Genomic DNA, 23952 nt, shown 5'->3' on the forward strand with positions numbered 1-23952 from the left:
CACTGCCCAGCAACGTGACAACAAATACTTAGTCTGAGAGCTCATTAAAAATGGGAAAATAGCAGAGACATGGACAAGAGTGTGGGGGTTACAGGGTGGGCGGAAGGAGAGGGAAGGGGTTGGGGGATGGGAGGGGCACAAAGAAAACCAGTTAGAAGGTGACAGAAGACAATTGGACGTTGGGTGATGGGAATGCAGCATAATCAAATGTCAAAATAACCTACAGATGTTTTCTCTGAACATATGTACCCTGATTTATCAATGTCACCCCATTAAAATTAATTTTAAAAAAATGGGAAAACAGGAGATAATATCATCTGTCTTGTAGATCTGTTATAGGGATTAAACATCCCACCTGATTATGAAGATGCTATAAATAAAGAGGTGTGCTATGCACAAGAGGTCTCATGTAAAGACTGCAAAACAAGCTTTTCTTAAGCTGTTCTTTCCCTCTTGCTCTCGCTCTCAGTACAGTTTGTTGAACACCCAACTTCTACCAGCAAAGCAAAATGAGTTTTGGTTGACACAGCACATTTATATCTCCTATTAAATTTTGTTAAAAAATATTAAATGATGCACATTGATACAGTCATCCCTCGCTGTATCACAGTTCACTTTACGCAGTCTTACCGTATCATGGATTTTTAAATTGTATATATCTAATTTTGTATCACAGATTTTTCACTATATCGTGGGATTTTGTGATTTATAGGTATTTTCATATATTTATTATTTTAATTATTTTTGCAGTAAAAAATCAAAGTAAGTGTGGGGAAGGTTTATATGAGTGTGTGTGGGGGGGTTATAAAGCCTTAAAATATATATAAATAATAAAACAAATATAAGGTTGCTACCTCGCGGTTTTCATCTATCACGGGGTGGGGGTTCTGGAACCTGACCCCTGTGATAGACAAGAACCCACTGTATTTCACAATAGCAACAAGACCTGAAAATTACTGGTGTGAAATATAGCCTAAATCTTAATGCTTCACAGGTTATATTCATTTCACAGCAGGTGTCTTTATATATCTAAATCCACGGCATGAAACTTATATTACTTCTTAATTTTACTTGTAACTTATCAAGTAAAAATATTAAATATTAAATGGACTTGATAAAATAAATATTGTAAGTAACAAATTGGCTGTCACAGATTCATGACTACTGTAATCTTTGCCTGTCTCTTCTGCCCAACTTCTCTCAAAAAATCCTTCACAAACAGCTAGAAAAGAAACACAGCAAGGTATTCTAGAATAGACCACTGACCATAGAGTCTTTCAAGATGTGCAGGTTGCTTTTTGTATTCTTCCTGTAGGTGATCTGCCTCTTGTAGAATACAGCGATATTCTGGTATCAGAAAGTCTGTATTTCCTTCATGAACTTGCAATTCCTATTTTAAATTAAAAACAGAAGCAACTTAATGTTCAAATTTAAATCCAGAATTTTAGAAACCCATCACAATAAAATAATGATCATGAGTCCATGAGACATACACTTACTTTTAGAGCATCAATTAACTGAACTTTCTTAGTCAAAAGCAACTGGTACTCCAGCTTTGGGTGGATAAGCTCTAAAGTGTGTCTGACTGATACCTCATTTATTTCTGGAAGAAGTCGAGCAAGGCACAATTAGAAAGTCATTTTGATCAGAAACATTACTACTCTAACAATAGCAACCCCACCCCCCAAAAACAAGCCCAGAAAAAAGATTCTTTTTTTTTTTTTTTACCGTATGATATGTTTAGGTTAATTTTCTTTTTTGTAGCTTCTTTAGAGAGCACATCCTTTAGGATGGATATAGTAGAAATGTTGTCAGATTTAAAGACTCCTTCTCCTTTTCTACAAAATATATTTTTAAAAAAGAACAGCTTTAGATGGAAATACATTCAGTAAATACCTATTTTGTAACTAGTGTTTAGATTTGATTTGATTTGATTTGATTTGATTTTTATTTTATTTTATTATTTTTTTTTTTTACAGAGACAGAGAGAGGGATAGACAGGGACAGACAGAAACGGAGAAATGAGAAGCATCAATCATTAGTTTTTAATTGCACATTGTGACACCTTAGTTGTTCATTGATTGCTTTCTCATATATGCCTTGACCACGGGCCTTCAGCAGACCAAGTAACCCCTTGCTCTAGCCAGCCAGAGACCTTGGGTCCAAGCTGGTGAGCTTTTTGCTCAAACCAGATGAGCCCGTGCTCAAGCTGGCAACCTCGGGGTCTCGAACCTGGGTCTTCGGCATCCCAGTCCGATGCTCTATCCACTGCGCCACCGCCTGGTCAGGCGATTTTAGATTTCTTTATATACATATCTCATTATTGATATAAAGCATACTTAAATGTGTAACCTTATACTGTTATATTAATTCAAGTTCTGAACATACTTGTAAAACTTAACAAGATGCTAGGTATATGCCTCTTAAAATATACCAATTTATATGTCCTTCATTTAAAACAACTTATTCTCACTAATAAAATTTCTAATAGCTAACTCCTTATGAATATAAAATACAGAGTTGCTTACTTACATATATGTTTTTTCTTTTAATGTACTCACATAAATCACAAACAGCATGACTATGTGTTTCATTCTTAGAACCGAGAACAAACATACAAGTGCCATCTGTTCTTCATGCCTGGCACCCACTGCCATGTTATGGTCACAGGACCTTTCTCTGGCACCGCTCGCTCTCCCTTCTCCATCCACAAACTTTCACTGGCACTGGCCTCAACCCCATTTCTGGGACTGCAGTGGGAAGCTTAGCTAAACAGGGCCTCCCAGACTCCTGACCGCAGTGGTCCACAGCTCGGCAATGACACTCAATCCTGGGACTTTTGTTTCTACCACAACTAGTGGGAAAGGCGGCTACAGCCGCCGACGGCACAGCAAGCTGTATGGAACTACGGTGGCCACCATGGCACTACATGGAAAAGCTGAGACCCAGCAGAGCTGAGCAATGGGAAAAGAGCAGGTCTGACGACCTCAGTGAAGCTGCTGGTCCAGCTGTCTTGAGGCAGAGGAGCTGATAAATTCCTTCTACTTGGTTAAGTCTGTTTGTGTTTGGTTCATTTTGATGATAACCAAAAGAGACCAATTAATTAACATATACTGTTTTACATGTATTTAATGCTGCCTTTTTATTTAGTTTTCATATACACCAATAGTTTATATAGACTAGGTATAAGCAAATATTGAGATCTTTCTTCTAGAAAGATGAGTAATACATACTTACTGTTTTGATCCCAACTGTGTTTTGGAAATCATGAGATTTCCCACTAGTCTTTCATTTTAACTGCTGGTACTTAATTTAAACACATAGTACCCAACATCAGTGGAATGACTTACATGACTTCTCTAATCATCACAATGAGGAAGTGCTATTGTTTTCATTCCTCAGAAGAGAAAACTAAAGCTCAAAGAGTGAAGTGACCTAGCTGAGGTCACACAGCTGGAGAGGCACAGAGCCAAGACTCACACCTTGGGTCTGCCTCCAAAGCACATGCTTCTGTACTTCCTCCATACACATGTACTTAATCTAGATAACTAAATAACAGTCTAGCCTGACCTGCGGCAGCACAGTGGATAAAGCGTCGACCTGGAATACTGAGGTCACCGGTTCAAAGCCCTGGGTTTGCCTGGTCAAGGCACATATGGGAGTGGATGCTTCCTGCTCCTCCCTCCTTCTCTCTCTCTCTTTCTCTCTCTCTCTCTCTCTCCTTTCTCTCTAAAAATGAATAAATAAAATCTAAAATTAAAAAAACATTTAAAAAATAAGTAACAGTCTAATTTAGAGATACAAGCTTACATAGGAAACATTATTGTCCACTTCAAATCAATAACAATACCTACCTAAGACAGGTGAGAATAAAATGCTATGGGAATAAAAAAGAGAATCAAGAGAGGCTTAACAGATGCAGCTAGTGAGTTGGGTCCTGAAGAGTAAGTACTGTATTTCCCCATGTATAAGACGCACATTTTCCCAACAAATTTGGGGTGTAAATACTGGGGGCATCTTATACAGTGGTTGTAGTTTTTTTACTTGCAGTTCCTGCCTTTTTGTGCTTGTTTTTGCACTCATTGTTTAAGACAGTGATTCATCATCATACACAGATGAGGACAAGTTAACGGATGGTAGTTTTGACAGTGATGAGGAACTGTATGAAATTTATGACGACTAAAAGTTGAAGTTCAGCCTGATCAGGCGGTGGCGCAGTGGATAGAGCATCAGACTGGGATGTGGAAGACCCAGGTTCGAGACCCTGAGGTTGCCAGCTTGAGCGCAGGCTCATCTGGTTTGAGCAAAAAGCTCGCCAGCTTGGACCCAAGGTCCCTGGCTTGAGCAAGGGATTATTCAGTCTGCTGTAGCCCCACGGTCAAGGCACATATGAGAAAGCAATCAATGAACAACTAAGGTGTTGCAATGAAAAACTGATGATTGATGCTTCTCATCTCTCAGTTCCTGTCTGTCTGTCCCTATCTATCCCTCTCTCTGACTCTCTGTCTCTGTAAAAAAAAAAAAAAAAAAAAAAAAAAAAGTCCCTGGCCGGTTGGCTCAGCGGTAGAGCGTCGGCCTAGCGTGCAGGAGTCCCGGGTTCGATTCCCGGCCAGGGCACACAGGAGAAGCGCCCATCTGCTTCTCCACCCCTCCCCCTCTCCTTCCTCTCTGTCTCTCTCTTCCCCTCCCGCAGCCGAGGCTCCACTGGAGCAAAGATGGCCCGGGCGCTGGGGATGGCTCCATGGCCTCTGCCCCAGGCACTAGAGTGGCTCCGGTTGCAACAGAGCGACCCCCCGAAGGGGCAGAGCATCGCCCCCTGGTGGGCAGAGCCCGGTCAGGCACATGCGGGAGTCTGTCTGACTGTCTCTCCCTGTTTCCAGCTTCAGAAAAATACAAAAAAAAAAAAAAAGGGATGGGAAGGCTTAGTCTTAAAACTAAGCCTTAGGCTATAAGAATCCTGCCTGCTTACAGCCTGTCCCCCCACATCCAATGCAAACTATAAGCGAGCAAACATATATATCATTATTTACAAACGTATTTGACCAACATTATTGTTACTATGAAATGGTATTTTTAGACAATTTATTTTCTAACTGGTTATTGTTGGAAATAAGGAATGTACTGATCTTCCATACTCATCTTGATTCAATCATTATTTAAAAACTCGTAATTCTACTTGTTTTTCAATAGATTCTCTTGAACAGTACAGGCTTCAACTCATGCTTACAAATTTTTTCTGCTTTAAAACAAGAAAATTTAGAAGCTCCATTTAGATCAAAATACTTGTGAACAGTAATGTTATATTTACCTGTAGGTGCTCTCCAGCTGTGTATCCAGGAAGGTGTTCTGGAAGTAAAATGTCACACACTCCCCTACTGGAGGCTTTTCAGGAACTTCAGGAAGGCAGAACACCACCCAGGAGTGAACTTCAGCAAAACTGAACTGGCCTGTTAGAGTCAGCGTGTTCATGGGTCTGTAATTCAGAGAGGTGCAGGTGTGTGTGTGGGAATACGGGGGGGTACTACATGTACAACACATGTCAGCGTGTTCATGGGTCTGTAATTCATAGGTGCAGGTGTGTGTGTGGGAATACAGGGGAGTGCTACATGTACAACACGTGTCAGCGTGTTCATGGATCTGTAATTCATAGAGAGGTGCAGGTGTTTATGTGGGAATACAGGGGGGTACTACATGTATAACACGTGTCAGCGTGTTCATGGGTCTGTAATTCAGAGAGAGGTGCAGGTGTGTGTATGGGAATATGGGGGGTGCTACATGTAACAACGTGTTCCACAGAACTTTTCAATAGCAGCTAAACAAATATAAAGGTATCCATTTAATTATTCTCAATTAATCTTACCCATCAGATAAATGAACATTTTGATTTCATGAGGAAAAAAGAAAATGAGTGCTTATCTATACCCCTACCTACTTGTAATACTCAGTTAAGTGACATAAGTAGCTTGTTTCCATTATTACATGCTTTATAAATAAAATTCAGCTCATTCAGGTAGATTTCATTTTTAAAAGTTCATCTAGTATTTCTACTACACAAACTACCAAAACAGAGGTACACAAGAATCTCCTTAGGGAATATCAGCATGGTGTGAAGGAACAGCACTGGCTTCTTGGGTCTGCAGCCTGCTCCGTTCCTTACAGCTGTGCCTGTCTCTGGGTGGAGGGAACACCTCCCACCGTGAAAAATTACACAGACAAGGGAATAAAATATATCAGAGAGATTTTAAATAAATCAAGTGAATAATTATAAGTGTTAAGAGAATGTCAAGTTTGTGGAATTAAAGGTTCAGAAGGAATTTAAGACACAGCATTAAAGAACCTAAAAGCAGAAGAGAGTTTTGAGAGCATCCAGCCCAACCCTCTGATTTGCAGATGAGAAAACAAGAGCCCAGAGAGATTATTTCCCGAAAGTCACAGAGGAACAGGTAGGAGATTATAATCTCAGCCTCTGAGTTAGTTCATTTGCCGTTCTTTCCAGCACACCATGCGACCACCATTAACAACTCTGACTCTGAAGCAGGAAGATACCCCAAAACAAATCAATCCTCTTTCACATTTTCAAACAAAATCTCTGGAATATTTCTCCATCATATTTAAATTACCTATCTTTAAAATTACAAACTGCAATAGAAAAAAAAAAAATGGGCTTTGGTCTCAAATTATAGCTGTTTCTTATGCCACCATGTTACTTCTTTTCCAAACATCCTTTCATTTGTTACATGGGGACCTTCTCGCCTGTCTTGCTCTAAGACTTAAATGCCACCTGAGCCGCTAGCACAAGGCATGGCACAAGGACGGACTCACTAATTCATTTCTTCCCCTCCTTCACTTAAGCCATGATCTTTCATCTTCAGGAAAGAAAGCAAAAAACTACAAACAAGAGGATGCTTAAATAAGAATAGAAGTCAGGCCCTGGCCGGTTGGCTCAGTGGTAGAGCATCGGCCTGGCGTGCAGGAGTCCCAGGTTCAATTCCCGGCCAGGGCACACAGGAGAAACGCCCATCTGCTTCTCCATCCCTCCCCCTCTCCTTCCTCTCTGTCTCTCTCTTTCCCTCCCGCAGCCAAGGCTCAATTGGAACAAAGCTGGCCCAGGCGCTGAGGATGGCTCCATGGCCTCTGCCTCAGGCGCTAGAATGGCTCTGGTTGCAACAGAGCGACGCCCCAGATGGGCAGAGCATCGCCCCCTGGTGGGCATGCCGGTGTATCCCGATCGGGCACATGCGGGAGTTTGTCTGACTGCCTCTCCGTTTCCAACTTCGGAAAAATACAAAAAAAAAAAAAAAAAAAAAAAAGAATGGAATCAGAAATACAGGGACTATCACAACCCATTGCTTTAGAATATTTCCTGAGGTGAATGAAACAGAAAGCAAATACAATGTTTGAGGTTAATCCACCAATATCCTGTTCACAGAAAATGCAAATGCTACATAGTTTGTTCCTGATAAGTGTTTGAGAGGGAATGGCTACTTTACTGATCTCCAATTGTAGTCTTTTGTAAAGACAGGAAAGTCCAGCTCAGATAAGCCTCTGAAAGACAACCTAATATCCATTTTAAATATTAATCAATAGCATTTAAATTAAAATATATAAATATCTACCAGAATTTACACTATAAAAGTTAAAGGCAAGGTTATCATGTAATCCCCTCTAAGTAAACCGCTTTCCCCTTTGTCCTACCTGTCATGATCAATACAGTGAGTTCTCTGATGGAGTGAAAGGGGTTTGATAAGGTATTGGCGGACCTGACAGGTTTTGGGCTGAATTCTTGGAGTCACGTATGCTTGAAGTGTGCCATGCTGGCCTTCGATCGAGCGAATCTGATTCCACACAAAAAAGGAAAGAAAGTAAGAATAATCTAGCAAGGTAAGATTATCTTAAAACATTCAACACAAGTAATGAAGTACTTAGGCCTTAACCTCTTCTGTAATATTTTAAAGAGAATAATGACCTTCTATTAAACAACTACCGTTTAGCACAAGAGTAAAGGAAGATTTTGAAAGATTTTGGCAGCCAAAAGCATACTGATCCAGCTATGAAAGTTCTCCGCACCATGTTTCAAGCAGTTTGTCTAAACTTAGCAATGCTCCACCATTCCAAAAGACATACGTCCTTACATACTACCCTCGTGCATTTAAAAACATAAGTGCAGCCTGACCAGGCGGTGGCGCAGTGGATAGAGCGTCAGACTGGGATGTGGAAGACCCAGGTTCAAGACCCTGAGGTTGCTAGCTTGAGCACGGGCTCATCTGGTTTGAGCAAAGGTTCACCAGCTTGAGCCCAAGGTTGCTGGCTCAAGCAAGGGGTTACTCGGTCTGCTGAAGGCCCGCGGTCAAGGCACATATGAGAAAGCAATCAATGAACAACTAAGGTGTTGCAACGGGCAATGAAAAACTAATGATTGATGCTTCTCATCTCTCTGTCCCTGTCTATCCCTCTCTCTGACTGTCTCTGTAAAAATAAATAAATAAATAAATAACCTCTTAAAAAAAAACACCTTCTTTAAAAAAAAAAAAACATAAGTGCATAATATATTTTATAAGATTCACATAAAAAATGGTTAGAATTGAGACATTTTTGTTGAAGCGATAAGTGAGTTTTCCAAATAACTGAAACTTACATGGGATATTTCATTTCCTCAGAAATGGGGGTGCTATAGCATAGAGCTGTTGTTACAAAAAGCTATTGACAGAAAAAAGTGTTTCAAAGAACTTAATTCTTAACTTTCTATGAAAATAGAGAGACAGACTCATAACCTATTATGACATATTCCAACTCAGAAATTCTTCTGAGCTATTTCGAATATGGCCTGCTGGCTATCCTGAGAATTCCAAACCAGTGAACAGAAAAGAACTTCATCAGACTGTGAAGACTAATCTCAGAGGAGCTGGGAAGCCACTGAGCCTCCCATCCAGCCCCTCTTGGTCCCTCTCTGCTGAAATACAGCCCAAGAGGGCTGCAGTCCCTCCTGCATTACAAAGGTAGCTTCTGTTATCTGATACTTTAACTTACACTTTTCCTGGCATGTGAGGGGGGAAAAAATCAATGTTTTACCTGATTGGCAAACATAAATACAAGTTTAAAGCAGGACGTTTTTATAAATGTTACACTACATATATTGTCTTGAATGGGAAGACAGGAAAGATAAAAGGAAAAAAACAAAAGCAAAAAAGAATAAAAACACTGAGAGAAAAAAAAAAATAGATGTGATAAAGCTATATTTGAGTGTTTCTTTCCAAAGGCTAAACTTACATATAATCTTAAAGGAGAAGATGCAAATAATTTATTTCCACAATAAAAGGTCATGTGGTGGTACAGTGGATAGAGCATTGACCTGGAACGCTAAGGTCACTGGTTTGAAACCCTGGGCTTGCAGGGTCAAGGCACATATGGGAATTGATGCTGCCTGCTCCTCCCTCCTTCCCTCTCTCTCTAAAATGAATAAGTAAAATCTAAAAAAAAAAAAAAAATTTAGGAGCATACTTGATGTAGCTCCCACTTAAGATGATAATATGCCACTAAATTTTCCCAGGAACAAGGGCCTCACTGGAGTAACCAGGGAATTAAGTTGAAAAAAAAATAAAAATAAAATAAAAGGTCATAATGCTTTCTCTGGTAATTTAATTCATATTCACTATTTAAAAATCTAAACAAAAGGAAAAATTAGAATAAACATACAAGTCATCTAAAACTCTACACCCTGAGATGATCATTGCTATTTTAGTAGTCATCCTTTCATTCATCTCTATGCAGATGTTCAAAAACAGACATAACTTGACACAAATTCCATTTATATCATAAACATCTTTGTTTCTACTTCCAACAACTGCATTTTCCCCTTATTGCTGCCCATCCTATTATGTCCACCTCTACTCCCATCACACTGAGGCCTCCGTCCCCGATACAACTCGCCCAATCACACGATTTTCTGTCGTTAGAAATAAGGCCGTGCATACACAGGGATTCTGTGTGCACTGGGAGCTTTCCACAGAGTCTGCTCCAGGCTAACAGGATACGCTGACCCATTCTTTATCACAGCTGTGGAACATGCCTTGGGATAAATATAGAGCTATTCACTCCTTTACTCAATTACTGAGCGTTCATTCTGGGCCCACGTTTCTGCCTCTACATACAATTCTGCAGCCACACATATATATTCAGTAGCATATATAACACAGTGATCTCTTTGCTGTGCAAGAGATTCCTCCACGTGGCACTGCTGCCTCTGTTTCCACAGCGACTACACCAGGCATGACCAACATACGGCCCGCGTAATAAGTTTATGCGGCCTGTGATTAAATTTTTAATATTCTCCGCTACTTTAAAATCTCAGCTACTCAGAAGCGGAAGCGTCTTTGATTACTGGAAATCTAGATATTTAAGAAGATAGTGATACACAGAAAAGAATTCCACGTGTAACTAATCTAGGATTAACTTCCAATAATTGGTCAAATGGATTCGCAATACCCCTTTATTTTTTAAAGAAATTCCATTATAAAGATTTACAACTTTTGTACTCGTCTGTACTCGATATGAACTGTTTGACGTTTAGCAGTGATGTGAAACCCACATTCTTTTAGGCAGAGTTTGCCAGTGCGCACCCAAGGTCAAACAATTCATTATTTCTGTGGCCAAGTGTGCTGAATCAAGTGGCATTGTAGCATAGACAATAGCTGCAGCTGATAACTGAAAACGTGTCCAGGCTGTTTGTAAAACAAAATAATTGTTTTATTTGTGATATAACCCCTTCAAGCTCATTCTATTAATTAAATATTGTTTTTGATTGATTGCGATAGTTTGGATATTTATACGGTATATAATTATATTTTTATTAAAATATTGTACATTAAAATATTTTTTCACTCACTTACATTTATTTATAAACAAATTACATAATAAAATTCTGTTTACTTAAACGAATCATTTTTGTATTTAACATTTTTTAATTTTAAAGTTTCATCTGGCCCATGAAAAAAGTTTTTTTTTCTAATCTGGCTCAGAGGCAAAAACTGTTGGCCATGCCTGGACTACACCTTGTCAATTCCTTGAGCTAGGAGAGAGGGTGTCCTTTCCCTCACCCCTGTCACTTGGTCACACGGCTCTGCACATTTCTGCCAACTGTCAGAGAAGCAGAAACTGCTTCTTGTTCACCTGAATTTCCCTTATGAAGTAGAGCATTTTCTTTTAATATTTTTTAATTAGATGACATAAAATATGCTTAAATATATTACTTTAATAATGAATTTATCCTAGTTTTCCATTCTTCTTCAAAATACATGAAAGGGGACTTATGTGGACTAAACTTATCTAGACAAACCATTATATATAATTGGAACTTCCTCAACCAGATGTGAAAAACTGCAGAACCACTTCTTTTGGAAAAAAACATCCTGGTGTTGCTGATTATCAGAAGATCAGGAATACCAGGAAAAGTTACAGTCTTCCTTAATTTTTAGATCATTAATTGTTGGGCAGATAAAATATATTATGCTCACTTTGTTAAAGATGGCACTGCCCACGTGGAGGCCATCGCCCAGGTGATATTAATGTGTGTTGGGGGCAGGCTGTGGGCAAGCAGGATCGTTGTAGCCTGGGGCTTGGTTTGGGGATTAAGCCTTTCCCACCCTTTTTGATGTGGGGCAGTACAATCCCATCATGTCTCTGAGAAGTGACTTTGTATTAGAGACTTCCCTATTTTGTATATTGGATTAAAGGTTTGGATTGCTACACTATAAAATGGGGCAGAACGGGAGCTTGCTCTCTCGGTTCCTGGGATTATTATCATTAGAGGAGAGAGCAGAGCAGAGAGCAGAGAAAGGCCACATGGAGGAGGCCAGGAGAGGCAGCCAAGATGGCGAGTGTTGAGTGAGAAGCCAGTTAGTGCAGAGTTTGTGCAGGGAGAAGGAAGGAGATGGTGAACAGAGGTGAATAAGTCTGGTGAGCTAGAAACCTTTGATTTAGGAAACTCGGATAAGTCAGTAGCTTTGTGAGCACTGAATGTGAATGGGTTTTGGAGCCCAGTGTGTATTTTTTGCTTGCCCGCCGGGTGCAAGCTAGGATTAAAGACTATAGTCCACCAGTTTTTGGCTCCATTGTTTCTTTACCGACTGTCCGAATCCAATGCGAACCTGCATGGGCCAGGCTGCTGTGATGGTGGCCCTGGCCTTGGCTACTGGCTTTACATTAATGTATCCAAAATTTTTTTAATTTAAATCTCATATTACAAATTAAGTAACTAAAATAGATTTGTGTGCTAAAATCGATATTATACAATTATGTTACTGTTGGGCAGATAAAATGTATTATGCTCACTTTGTTAGGGATGACACAAGGAGGCTGTCGCCCAGGTGATATTAATGTGTGCTGGGGGCAGGCAGGATTATTGTAGCCTGGGGCTTGGTTTTGGGATTAAGCCTTTCCCACCCTTTTTGATGTGGGGCGGTACAATCCAATCATGCCTCAGAGAAGTGACTTTGTATTAGAGACATCCCTATTTTGTATATTGGATTAAAGGTTGTGAAGCTACACTATAAAATGGGGGCAGAACGGGACTTGACTCTTGGTTCCTGAGATTATTAGAGGAGAGAGCAGAGCAGAGAGCAGAGAAAGGTCACGTGGAGTAGGCCAGAAGCAGCAGCCAAGATGGCGGAGTGCTGAGTGAGATGCCAGTTTGTGTAGAGTTTGTATCTGGGATAAGGAAGGAGATGGGGAACTGAGGAGAATAAGGCTGGTGAGCTAGAAACGTTTGATTCTAGGAAACTCGGATAGGTCAGTGGCTTTGTGAGCACTGAATGTGAGTGGGTTTTGGAGCCCAGTGTGTGTTTTTACTTGCCCGCCGGGTGCAAGCTAGGATTAAAGACTATGGCCCACCAGTTTTTGGCTCCGCTGTTTCTTTACCGACTGTCCGAATCCAATGCGAACCTGCATAGGCCAGAAGGCTGCTGTGATAGTTGCCCTGACCGTAGCTCCTGGCTCTACATTTGGCGTAGTCGGCAGGATTCGATACAGATCGGCAAGGAGCCTTTGAGTGGTGGAGTAGAGGACTGGCTAGTGTTAGGGTTCCCCATGGCTGTCCTTTTGGGGACCATAGGCTGGCTGACTTTTATAGCCATGCGTGAGGAAACTGAGAGCTCTGTGGAAAAGGCTGCCCGGGACCTGCAAACCGAGCAGTGGAAGGAGCTGGAGCAAATGCAGGAGAAACCGATGCTGACCCTGGAGCTAGAGGAAATGCTGGAGGAGGAGGCCGACCAGGTTTGCGAGATTCGCCTGGAAATGGAGCAGCTGCTGAAGGAGGATTCACAGGTTCGTGAGTTGCAGATTGCCCTGGATGTTGTGGAGAGCCAGCAGTGGCAGGAGGCCAGGGCTGAGGCTGAGGCCAGGGCTGGAGCTGCAAGGTCTGTGGAGCAGAAGGCGACAGCAGCCTGGGACTCGAGCCCAGCAGTGGGAGCTGGTGTGTTCAGTTCCTCTTTGGAGGATAAGGAGAATCGAGCTGGAGTTGAAATCCGCAGTCTCCAGAAGGTGAAAGCGCAGCTGGAAGGAGCACCTACTATGGCCCTGGTAGGTCTGCGATTTTGGGACATAGGGCTGGACAAGCTTGCCAGAGCAGAGATGGAAATGCTGACTGCCAATGCCATGTGCTCCTCTTTGGGACAGTGTAAGACCTGCCAGGACGGCAGGAATGAGGGGGGTGGCTGACGCCCCATGTGCGTGGACTGATTTCCTGGACTACGACCGGAGTGGGCATTGGCTCCTTTGTTGGATGGACTTACGGATTATGGATTTTGGACAATGTGAAATGCCCTGATGGGGATAAGGGGTGGCTTTGCTGGAAGCACTCCCCTACCCCGGAAGCTTTTCCAGTGGCTAGAAAGAAGGCCGAGGACATTTTGCGCTAAATGCTGAGAGACTGGTGAAATGTACCTTTGTAATTGTTGAAACTGTATGATTTTTGCTGTTGTAATCTGTGTAATGTTCTAATTTCCTTGCACAGGAATGCTGGTGATGTAAATTGTGGGTAGTAAAGTGAGCATAGGGGTGGATTGTTGGGCAGATAAAATGTATTATGCTCACTTTGTTAGGGATGACACAAGGAGGCTGTCGCCCAGGTGATATTAATGTGTGCTGGGGGCAGGCAGGATTATTGTAGCCTGGGGCTTGGTTTTGGGATTAAGCCTTTCCCACCCTTTTTGATGTGGGGCGGTACAATCCAATCATGCCTCAGAGAAGTGACTTTGTATTAGAGACTTCCCTATTTTGTATATTGGATTAAAGGTTGTGAAGCTACACTATAAAATGGGGGCAGAACGGGACTTGGCTCTTGGTTCCTGAGATTATCATTAGAGGAGAGAGCAGAGCAGAGAGCAGAGAAAGGCCACGTGGAGTAGGCCAGAAGCAGCAGCCAAGATGGCGGAGTGCTGAGTGAGATGCCAGTTTGTGTAGAGTTTGTATCTGGGATAAGGAAGGAGATGGGGAACTGAGGAGAATAAGGCTGGTGAGCTAGAAACGTTTGATTCTAGGAAACTCGGATAGGTCAGTGGCTTTGTGAGCACTGAATGTGAGTGGGTTTTGGAGCCCAGTGTGTGTTTTTACTTGCCCGCCGGGTGCAAGCTAGGATTAAAGACTATGCCCACCAGTCTTTACCGACTGTCCGAATCCAATGCGAACCTGCATAGGCCAGAAGGCTGCTGTGATAGTTGCCTTGGCCGTAGCTCCTGGCTCTACAGTTACTAAATTGCTAAAAAAAACTTTAAAAGGTTTACTCTAGAATAGACAGCAATAAATGCTATCACTGGAATGCAATCAGAAAATCCAGGTCATATAAAAATATAAAGCAAATACTCAGATACTTCAGTAGCCAAAGGTTAAAGGAGGGTGTTATGGAGACTGGGAGGTGATAGATAGTGTATTCCAAACTGCCCTCTTGATGTTCCGCTTATCTGTCAGACCTCACCCTTACTGGACAATTGCCCCTGAGACAGAGGAATTCCAAAAGCTGACAAGCCGCCCCAAGGAGGGGCTCCGGACATACCAGGACTTTTGATTCAACACCCACATGCTTGAAGCCCCCCAAGGAGGAGCATTCCGAACATACCAGGACTTTTGCCTCAGTATCCCCTCAGGCTCTCCCAAACACTATATAACTCGTCCCTAGTCTGTAATTGGGGCTCTTCTCCCCCAGGAGAAGTGCCCGGCAGGGTTCCTTTCTTTCTTTCAATAAAGCCTGTTACTCTGGTCTTTCGGACTCCCATGGATTCCAACATTTGGTGCTGAAACCCAGGACAGGGTACTAACTGCCTGGACGATCCCTCTTTGCCGTCCAAACTTACAACCAGGGAAGCAATGGGCTGCGGCAGCTCGTCCCGGGCTTACTCCCTGATTCTGTTTGGACGTGTAATTGTGGGTTGATTGGCCGGCAGTCTAACCCTGTCCTGAACCCCTGCTGGACCAGAAGGTAAGGAGTTTCTCCCTTCCCCTTCCCTGGTTGGCCTCTAAATTTCTCTCTAAAAACACCCCTTTCTGGTCGGACGGTTTTCTCTGACACGCCTCACGTTTTGAGGGGTTTGACTTTCAGTCTCAGTGGACTGCACGGAAGACTAGGCGCCTAGCCAAACCTCTCCACTCTCTCGGACTTCTCGTCTTCGGAACTCCCTGACAGGTGGTGACGACCTCTATCAGGGACGACTCCCACACAGAGATTCTCTCCTCTTGGGACAGTGACAAAAGGCGGGGACGCCCCCTCTTGCTCACCTGTCTCCACTATGGGCTCTTCACAGTCTAAGCCTTCCGACCAGACCTCTCTAGGATGTCTCATAAAAATCCTCGCCAAATTCGGTCTCTCAGACCTCAAACCAAAAAAATTAATCTTCTTCTGTAACACGACATGGCCTCAGTACAGACTAGACAATGACTCCCACTGGCCTGAAAATGGGACATTCAATTACAATATCCTAAGACATCTTGACAATTTCTGCCACTGGACGGGGAGGGCATCAGAAATTCCTTACGTGCAGGCTTTCTTCTCCTTTCTCTCCTGTCCTTAATTTCTGTACTTTCCGTTCTACACGCAGGCCGTTTTTGGCCAAAGAAACCTCACCTAAAACCTCTGCTCCTAATCTTTTCTTCTCCGTGGACTCCCAAACCCTCTCCTTCTCCTGCCTGACCCCCGGGGCACCCCTCTCTCAGGACCCCTCTCTAGTCTCTCAGCAAATCTTTTTGCTGGAGTCTCTTCCCTCCAGAAAGCCTCTTCTCTTCACTAAATCCTGTTTTCTCATTTCACCAGTCTCTCTTTCTCCTCCCCTGCTTGCCAGGGGCCTCTCCCTTCTCAACTGTATTCTTCGTCCTCTCCCCCCTCCTTAGAAGCTGTGCCTGTCTCATCTCTGACCTCTCTTCCCTCCTTACAAACTGCAGTTCTGTCTCCTCTCCGACCCCTCCTCCTTCCTTACAAACTGTGACTGTGCCTCTTTCCTCCTTGCCCTCTCCTCTCAGCTCTAAATCCTTTTGACTCCTCTGACCATGTGGCGCCACACCAATACTTTAACCTACTTCTCTCCTCCTGCAGATTCTGACTTTCCTTCTTTCCATCCAGCTGCTCACACTGTCCATCCGTCTGCTTTCTCTCTTCCTCCCCTCTTTGCTGGCAACTCCCTGCCATATCTAAAAACTTAAAAAACAGAACTGTATATTAAGCTATGTGAATAAGTAATCTGTCTTGTCTCATTGTTTGTCAGAAAATATTTCTAGTGAATTGAAACAAGTAAAGCGTGCTCATTTAAATTTCTTTATTCATAATATGTGAAGTCTTTGTTTAATGTGTAACTGTGTCTATTTCTAAGGCCTTAAACCAGTAATTACCCACCTCATAAACCAGGTTTACTCATCCCCACGGACTCTCTCTGCAATACCCCCATCTTTCCTGTTTGAAAACCTTCAGGAGCTTATCACCTCATACAAGCCTTATACCTAATCAATGAGGCAGTAATTTCTCTCCATCCAGTAGTCCCTAATCTCTACAAATTACTGTCACACATTCCCTCAAACACCACTCACTTCATGGTCCTAGACCTCAAGAATGCCTTCTTTACCATTCCTCTACAACCTGACTCTTACTTTCTGTTTGCCTTTACCCGGACATTAATGCAGCCCAGCAGTTTACCTGGATTGTCTTACCCCAGGGGATCAGAAACAGCCCACACCTGTTTCGGCAGGCACTACCTCAGGATTTAGCAGCACGCAATCTCAAAACTAGTACTCTCTTACAATATGTAGATAACCTACTCCTCTGCAGCCCCTCCCTGCCTGCCTGCCTCAAGGAGACTCACGACCACCCTTCTTAACTTCCTCGCTATGAAGTGTTATCCTGTCTTCTCTGCTAAGGCTCAACTTTATTCTCAGTCCCTAGTCTAGGCATTACTTTAACCCCCACCACCTGAAGTCTCCAACCACCTACCACAACAGATCAAATCTTTTCTTTCCTCAGTCTAATTAGGCTTCTTTAAACACTGAATTCCCAATTTTGCTCTCTTAGTCAAACCCCTCAGTGAGATCTTCTGAGCATGGCTTTTAATATCTATAATGACCAAGGAAGTAACAGAAAAGGCAAATAAGGCCCAAAAGAAGTCAGGAAATACCAACTTTTGGCTCCAGCGCCCTAAGGGGTTTCATAGCATTCTATCAAGGCCCTGCTCCAGAGTGGAAAGAAAGGTCATTGAACTGAAGCCTGCCAGGCTTCCCGGCTCCACCAATGACACACCTGTGCTGTGGAAAGAGGGACACGAGAAGGTAAGCTGCCCCCTTTCTCCATGGAGGGAGGGTTCAGTCTCTTCTAGCCCTGCTCCAGCTACCTGTGACCTGACCTTGCCCAGCGTGCTGGGAATTGCCACTGAAGGCCCAAGGACATCGTTCAAAAGCCTAAGGTATTTCTTCCAAGTAGCAGATAAAATGATCTCATTTCTTGTAAACACAAGGGCCATCTACTATGCCTTGCTTGAATATTTAAGTTTTATTTATCCCTCAAAGATCTCTACTGTGGGTATTGACAGTCTGATTTTATTGCTTTATTTAATGTTTAGTATCTCCTTTGTTCCTCTTATCTCAATGCCCCATGCCTATTATAGGCTGGGACCTGCTGCTAATTCCAGCTAGAAGCAGTGGTCACTAGGACTTAAACTCTAACTGCAAAGTGTGGAAATGTAACACCCTTTCCCTAAGTACTTGCAGGTTTTATAGGTCACTCAGCAAACTGTTCAAAGACTGTCCAAGAGGCACTTCCAGCATTACATCACCCAAGGACTGACTTTCACATGGACAGGTCCACACACCATGATCCTGACAACTCCCACTGCTGCTAAAATAAAAAAACGGAATGCCTTATTTCAATCACAAACCTGGAGCTGGTTGGTCTACGTATGGCAAATATATGAAAAAACTAAGGACTCTTTTAGTCAGGCTTTGGGAAAAGGGAAACTAGGATAAAAAGAAAGTCAACTTGATTGTCACTAGAGGTTAAAAATTTTTTTAAATCAAGAGTTCTGACTAGAAAGGAATTGTATGGTTTTGATAATAGAAGGTATAAGGTATGGAAATACTTTTGAAAGAAAAAGGAAAAGCAAGTTGTTATGAAGGCCAGTTATTTCTGGATAAGAAAGTGCATGAAAGTTGAAGGTTTATGTAAGTTGTAGAAGGTTTGTGCAGGTTGTAGGAGATTTGTACCGAGAAAAAAGAATTTGTACAGTCAGAAAACTGGTTTTCAAAGAATGTTTAATCAGTCACCCTAGCTAACAATCCTCTACCCTCCCCACTTATTAGGATGACTCTTTCCTCCACCCTGACCATCTGGAGCTCAGAAACAGAGAAACAAAACTGACCCCTTGTCCTTCTATTCTCTATTCACCTCTCAGCCTGCCTCACCAAATCAGGAACTTTCTACTCGTGTGGGACCAACACCTATCTGCGTCTCCATACTAATTATACAAAAACCTGTACCCTAATCTATCTCACCCTAAATATCAACCTAATCCCACCCCATGAGCCTCTTCCAGTTCCTAATACACTATCCATCAATGTAAGGACCAAACAAGCTATACAGGTAATTTCTCTTCTTATTGCTTTAGAAATCTCTACAAAAGTAGATCTAGGGACAAGGGGACTAGCCACACTGCCCTGTCTTATTCCTATTTACTCTCTCTCTCTCTCTCTCTCTGAAGCCCAGCGAATTCATAAACATGGAATCAGTGGTTTCACACAAACTGGGCATCTTACTATTGCCTTTCATTAGTCCACTCACTCTCCTATTTACTTTTCTAACTTTTAAACCCTGCCTCTTACATTTGTTTACTAGTTTCTTACAGAACTGCATGCAGACCTTCGCCAATCAGACAACGGGAAAAATCTACCTAACCCTACACATCAACCCTGAAACCTGCCCTCATGAAACAGAAAAATCTGAAACCCTGTATCAGCAAACCTCCTAAATTCTATCTTTCAACCTCTACAGGTCCCCTAACCCTAAAGCTCTCCCATATTCCTGAAGAACTAGGAGAATAAATAGCAACACCTCTTAACGCTTCTCAGTCTTTTTCCCTTCACATAGTAAGGGGACAAGATCACTGGGTCATCTTGGAGCCTATGTCGGGAGCCAATCAACAACTGCTGGCTGACAAGGTCACAGCAAAAGAAGACCCACAACTGCTGGCTGACAAGGTCACAGCAGAAGAAAATCAAAAACTGCTAATTGACAAAGTCACAGCAGAGAAGACCAATGGCTGCGGGTTGACGAAGTCACCCAAAGGAGAGACACAACGATACTTCCCTCTTTTACTTTTTGAATTAATCTGGCCTTATATCCCCCCTTTTCTGGGTGTGTGCTATTATTTATGGCACAGGAATAATAGTACCGTGCTGTCCCTGTAAATTCGTAGTGATTTCTTTGAAAATGAGACAGAGGGTGTGAGTTCCACAGAAAAGCCTGTAAGCCCCTTAAACTGGGCTCATAAACATAAGAGGCTGGCTATGATATCCCTCGTAAAGGGTTAAGTTTGTAGAAGAATTTCTTCTTAATCATGTTAGAAAAAATAGATTGTGACTTGTGAATGGGTAGGAGGCAGTGGCTGTGCACAGAGCACCTTTCGGCCTTCACTTAATTCAACATTTTTCCTCCCTAGCCTTTTCATGTGATAGAGTAGAGAAACATTCCTTTCTTCTTGCTTATTTAATCTGCAAATAGTAGTACACTCTGAGAAGAATAGAGTTAGAACTTAACTAGTGTTTAAATATAATAAATAAGTAATATTTGACTAGACAATAGTATCTTAAATAAAATATAGTAGAATGGCCCATTGTGTGACCTAGAATGAGAGCGCAGTCGGCAAGAAAAAAATGTTTTACTAAGAGAATTGTCTTTTGACTAAAGGCAATTGCTAGGCTTTCTCAATGAGATGTTCTCATAAAATTTGTTCTCATAAAATTTATATACTTTCCAAAATTCTTTAATAATGAGAAATATGTAGGGAAATCCATAAAAATAATAACAGTTAATGTCTTCTAAAATTATGTTGCTACTAGACTATCTTGCAAATGCACTCTGTATATCTTTGGGTAAAAGCTACTCTTAATGTTATGTCAATTTCTTTATAGGCAAGCCTTTTAGAATCTTGTGAGAAAAAGTAGGACACTGCATAAACTCAAAGCCATTTACCTGAGCAAGCGGTGGTCCATTGTTAGTCCTTAATAATTTCGTCTACTAATCTCTCTCTGCCCCTTAACTCACAACAGCAGTAAAGTTAGTTAACTATTAGTACTAATACTTTAAAAGCTTTTACCAATGTTGTTATCGCTATTCAAGTTATTTTGTATTTTGAATAATTTGCTACCTGGTTTGTGATTTATAGATATAAATTAACTGTTATCTGAAAACATGTAAACATAGTAAAACAGAAGCAATAATTAACACCATGTAATTGTAACTCAATGTGTGTATAAAAAGAAAGCTATACTAACATTTGTAGAAAAAATGCCTGACAGTAAATGCTAACCAGAGAATAAAGAAAAACAAAAGAATTCGGCTCTCTCACTCGATTTCGCCAACGCCGTCTCCTCCTGTGGGACCCCTGAATCCCCCCTCGGGCTGGACCCCGGCATTTGGCGCCCGAACAGGGACCCACAGGTAATCCCCCCTCATCTCGGGACGGCTAGGACTCCACTCAGGGTGCTGCAGACCCCCCTGTAAGAAAGACAGGGTGAGGATAGGTGGAGAATTTTAGAACTTAAGATTTTGAGAAGTCATGGGCCATACTGAGTCTAAAGAAAGAAGACTCTTTATAAAAGTCATTAAATATACACTTTCCCAAAAAGGAGTTAATGTTTCCTCTCAACAAGTAGCTCGTTTTATGAATTTCGTACAAAAATGTTCTCCATGGTTTCCAGATGAGGGAACGCTTAGTTTCGAGAAATGGATTAAAGTTGGAGAAAATTTAAAACTTTATTATGAGCTACACGGACCAGAAAGGGTCCCAGTTAATACGTTTGCTTTACGGAGCTTGATTAAAAATGCCTTAAATCCAAAACATGAGATGCATAAATTCCCTAAGGCAACTGCTCCTCCAAAAGAAGAGACTCCGTTAATTAGAAGTAAAAGGCAGTCTCAAGATAATACAAATCATGCTATGGCCTCTTTAAAATTAAGTAAACATCAGAATGACAATAAAAATCATTTATCTCCAACAAATGAGGCTAAATTAGAAAATGAGGCAGCTAAAAATAGAAATAATGAGAATTGAAAGTCAAAAACAGTCTTGCCCATATTATATCCCTCCAAGACTGACAAAAAGAATAAAAATAAAATTATTAGAATGTCTTTGCCTCTTCCAGTACAATCACCAAACGTTAATGAAAAGGAAAAATCATCAAAATTAACAGAATTGCAGAAAGCAATTCAAGCTTCTTGCAACCAAGGGAAAACTGATTTGGCATTATGTTTTCCTGTGGCTGTGGCTGGTGAATTTGATAATGAGGAGAATCCTACATGGAAGCCGCTTTCTTATAAATTATTGAAAGAGTTGAAAACGGCTTGCAGTCAATATGGACCCACCTCTCCTTATACTATGTCTTTAATAGAAACAGTTTCTCATAATTGGATGACTCCTTATAATTGGAAACAAATGGCTAAAGCTTGTTTATCTGGAGAAAATTATCTCCTTTGGAAAGCTGAATATGAGGAGCAAGCTAAACAACAGGCAGTTAGGAATCGAAGGACTCATAATCCTGTAATTAGAGAAATGATTACGGAAAAAGGAGAATTTGCTAATGTTAGTAAACAGTTAAAACTTTCTAAACCGGCTTTGATACAAGTGAATGGTTGTGCTATATCAGCTTGGAGAAAGTTGCCGGCTTCGTCTGGTGAAAATGTTACTGTGGTAGGAGTAAAACAGAAAGGTGATGAACCTTATAAAGAGTTTGTTGCTCGGTTAATTCAAGCAGTAAGAAGAGTTATTTCAAATAAGACGGCAGAAGATATTATAATTAAACAGTTGGCTTATAAAAATGATAATTCCACTTGCCAGGTCATGTTGCGGTCAGTGAGGAGAGAAGAAACGATAGAAAATTTCATCAAAGCCTGTCAGAATGTAAATCCTGCTTTTATTCAGGAAGTAACTATTGCTGCAGCTTTAAAAGAAGAAACGTATCCTCAATTTATTAAAACTATGTATCAAGAAAAAATGCCTTCTGTTAATGAAGCTTCCTCTAAGGGAAGTCTTACTTGCTTTACTTGTAACCAAACGGGCCACTTTAGCCAACAATGCCCTAACAAGAGTGGGCAAGCAGGCCCAGGAGTGCAAGGGACAGCTCCCATAATTAATAATGCTAATAATAATGTCCCATTGCCTAAGACTTTGTGTCCACGCTGTCAAAAAGAATATCATTGGGCAAAGCTGTGCCATTCTAAATTTCACAAAAACAGACAGCCATTAGGACCAAAGTTAGGAATAAAATGGCAGCCCCCACAAAATCAAAATCTAGCAAACAATCCAAATAGTAATCAGAAAAACTGGCAAGGGGGCCAGCCTCAGGCCCCAATAACAATTGGGGCCAGCCTGAATCCATTTGTCAACTCCGGTCCGGTCCGTCTCAGACCTCACCAGGGCAACCCCAGGCAGCGCAGGACTGGACCTCTGTTCCACCGCCTCAGCAATATTAACCCCTGACAGTCCTGCGGTTGCATTACCAACAGGAGTTAAAGGTCCCCTTCCTAAAGGAATGGTTGAATTATTAATTGGCAGAAATTCAACATCTTTAAAAGAAATATACATAATGCCAGAAATAATTAATTCGGACTATGAAAAGGAAATAAAAGTAATAATTGCTCCCCCAATAAAAACGCTTAAAATTTATCCTAGTCAAAGAATTGCTCAGCTTTTACTATTGCCTTACTGTCCCATCGGAAAGCCTATATCTGAACAAAAACGGGGAGAAGGTGTCTTTGGCTCCAGTAATTTTGTGTTTTGAATACAAGAAATTAAAAAAGTTCGGCCACTAAAGAAATTAAAAATTTCTGAAAAAGAAATTGAGGGGCTTTTAGATACTGGAACAGACGTCTCCTGCATTGCTGGCAAAAATTGGCCTCGAGCATGGCCGACTCAGTCAACTCCAACCTCATTAGTTAGACTTGGCCAGGCTTCAAATGTTACTAAAAGTTCTCAAATATTAACCTGGCAGAATGAAGACAATAACCAAGAAACTTTCTACCCCTATGTAATTTCAAGTATACCATTATCTCTCTGGAGGAGAGACATTTTAGAACAAATGAATATTTTCATATACAGCCCGAATTCAAAAGTAACTGCACAAATGTTACAAATGAATTTTAATCCTAATCAAGAGCTAGAAAAGAAACAGCAGGGCCAAGTATATTCAATTCAGACATTAGAAAATCAAGAAAAACAT

At 41.5% G+C, this 23952-nt stretch overlaps 1 protein-coding gene across 4 annotated transcripts in view; it reads right to left on the bottom strand.

Annotated features, from left to right (window-relative positions):
• Nucleotides 1-23952, bottom strand: part of BBS7 (Bardet-Biedl syndrome 7) — a 65787-nt gene that overhangs the window by 3842 nt on the left and 37993 nt on the right. For all 4 annotated transcript variants that reach the window (XR_010751501.1, XM_066384570.1, XM_066384578.1 and 1 more), the window contains 5 exons: nucleotides 7696-7835; nucleotides 5309-5473; nucleotides 1729-1838; nucleotides 1500-1603; nucleotides 1267-1390 (listed from right to left, as the gene is read on the bottom strand). Coding sequence is in view for 3 of the 4 variants with exons in the window: in XM_066384570.1 (XP_066240667.1) it covers nucleotides 1267-1390; nucleotides 1500-1603; nucleotides 1729-1838; nucleotides 5309-5473; nucleotides 7696-7835 (643 nt within the window). In the remaining variant the exon portion in view is untranslated. The remainder of the gene's footprint in view (nucleotides 1-1266; nucleotides 1391-1499; nucleotides 1604-1728; nucleotides 1839-5308; nucleotides 5474-7695; nucleotides 7836-23952) is intronic.

This window comes from Saccopteryx leptura, chromosome 1, assembly GCF_036850995.1.
Source record: "Saccopteryx leptura isolate mSacLep1 chromosome 1, mSacLep1_pri_phased_curated, whole genome shotgun sequence".
In the NCBI taxonomy this organism is placed as follows: Eukaryota; Metazoa; Chordata; class Mammalia; order Chiroptera; family Emballonuridae; genus Saccopteryx; species Saccopteryx leptura.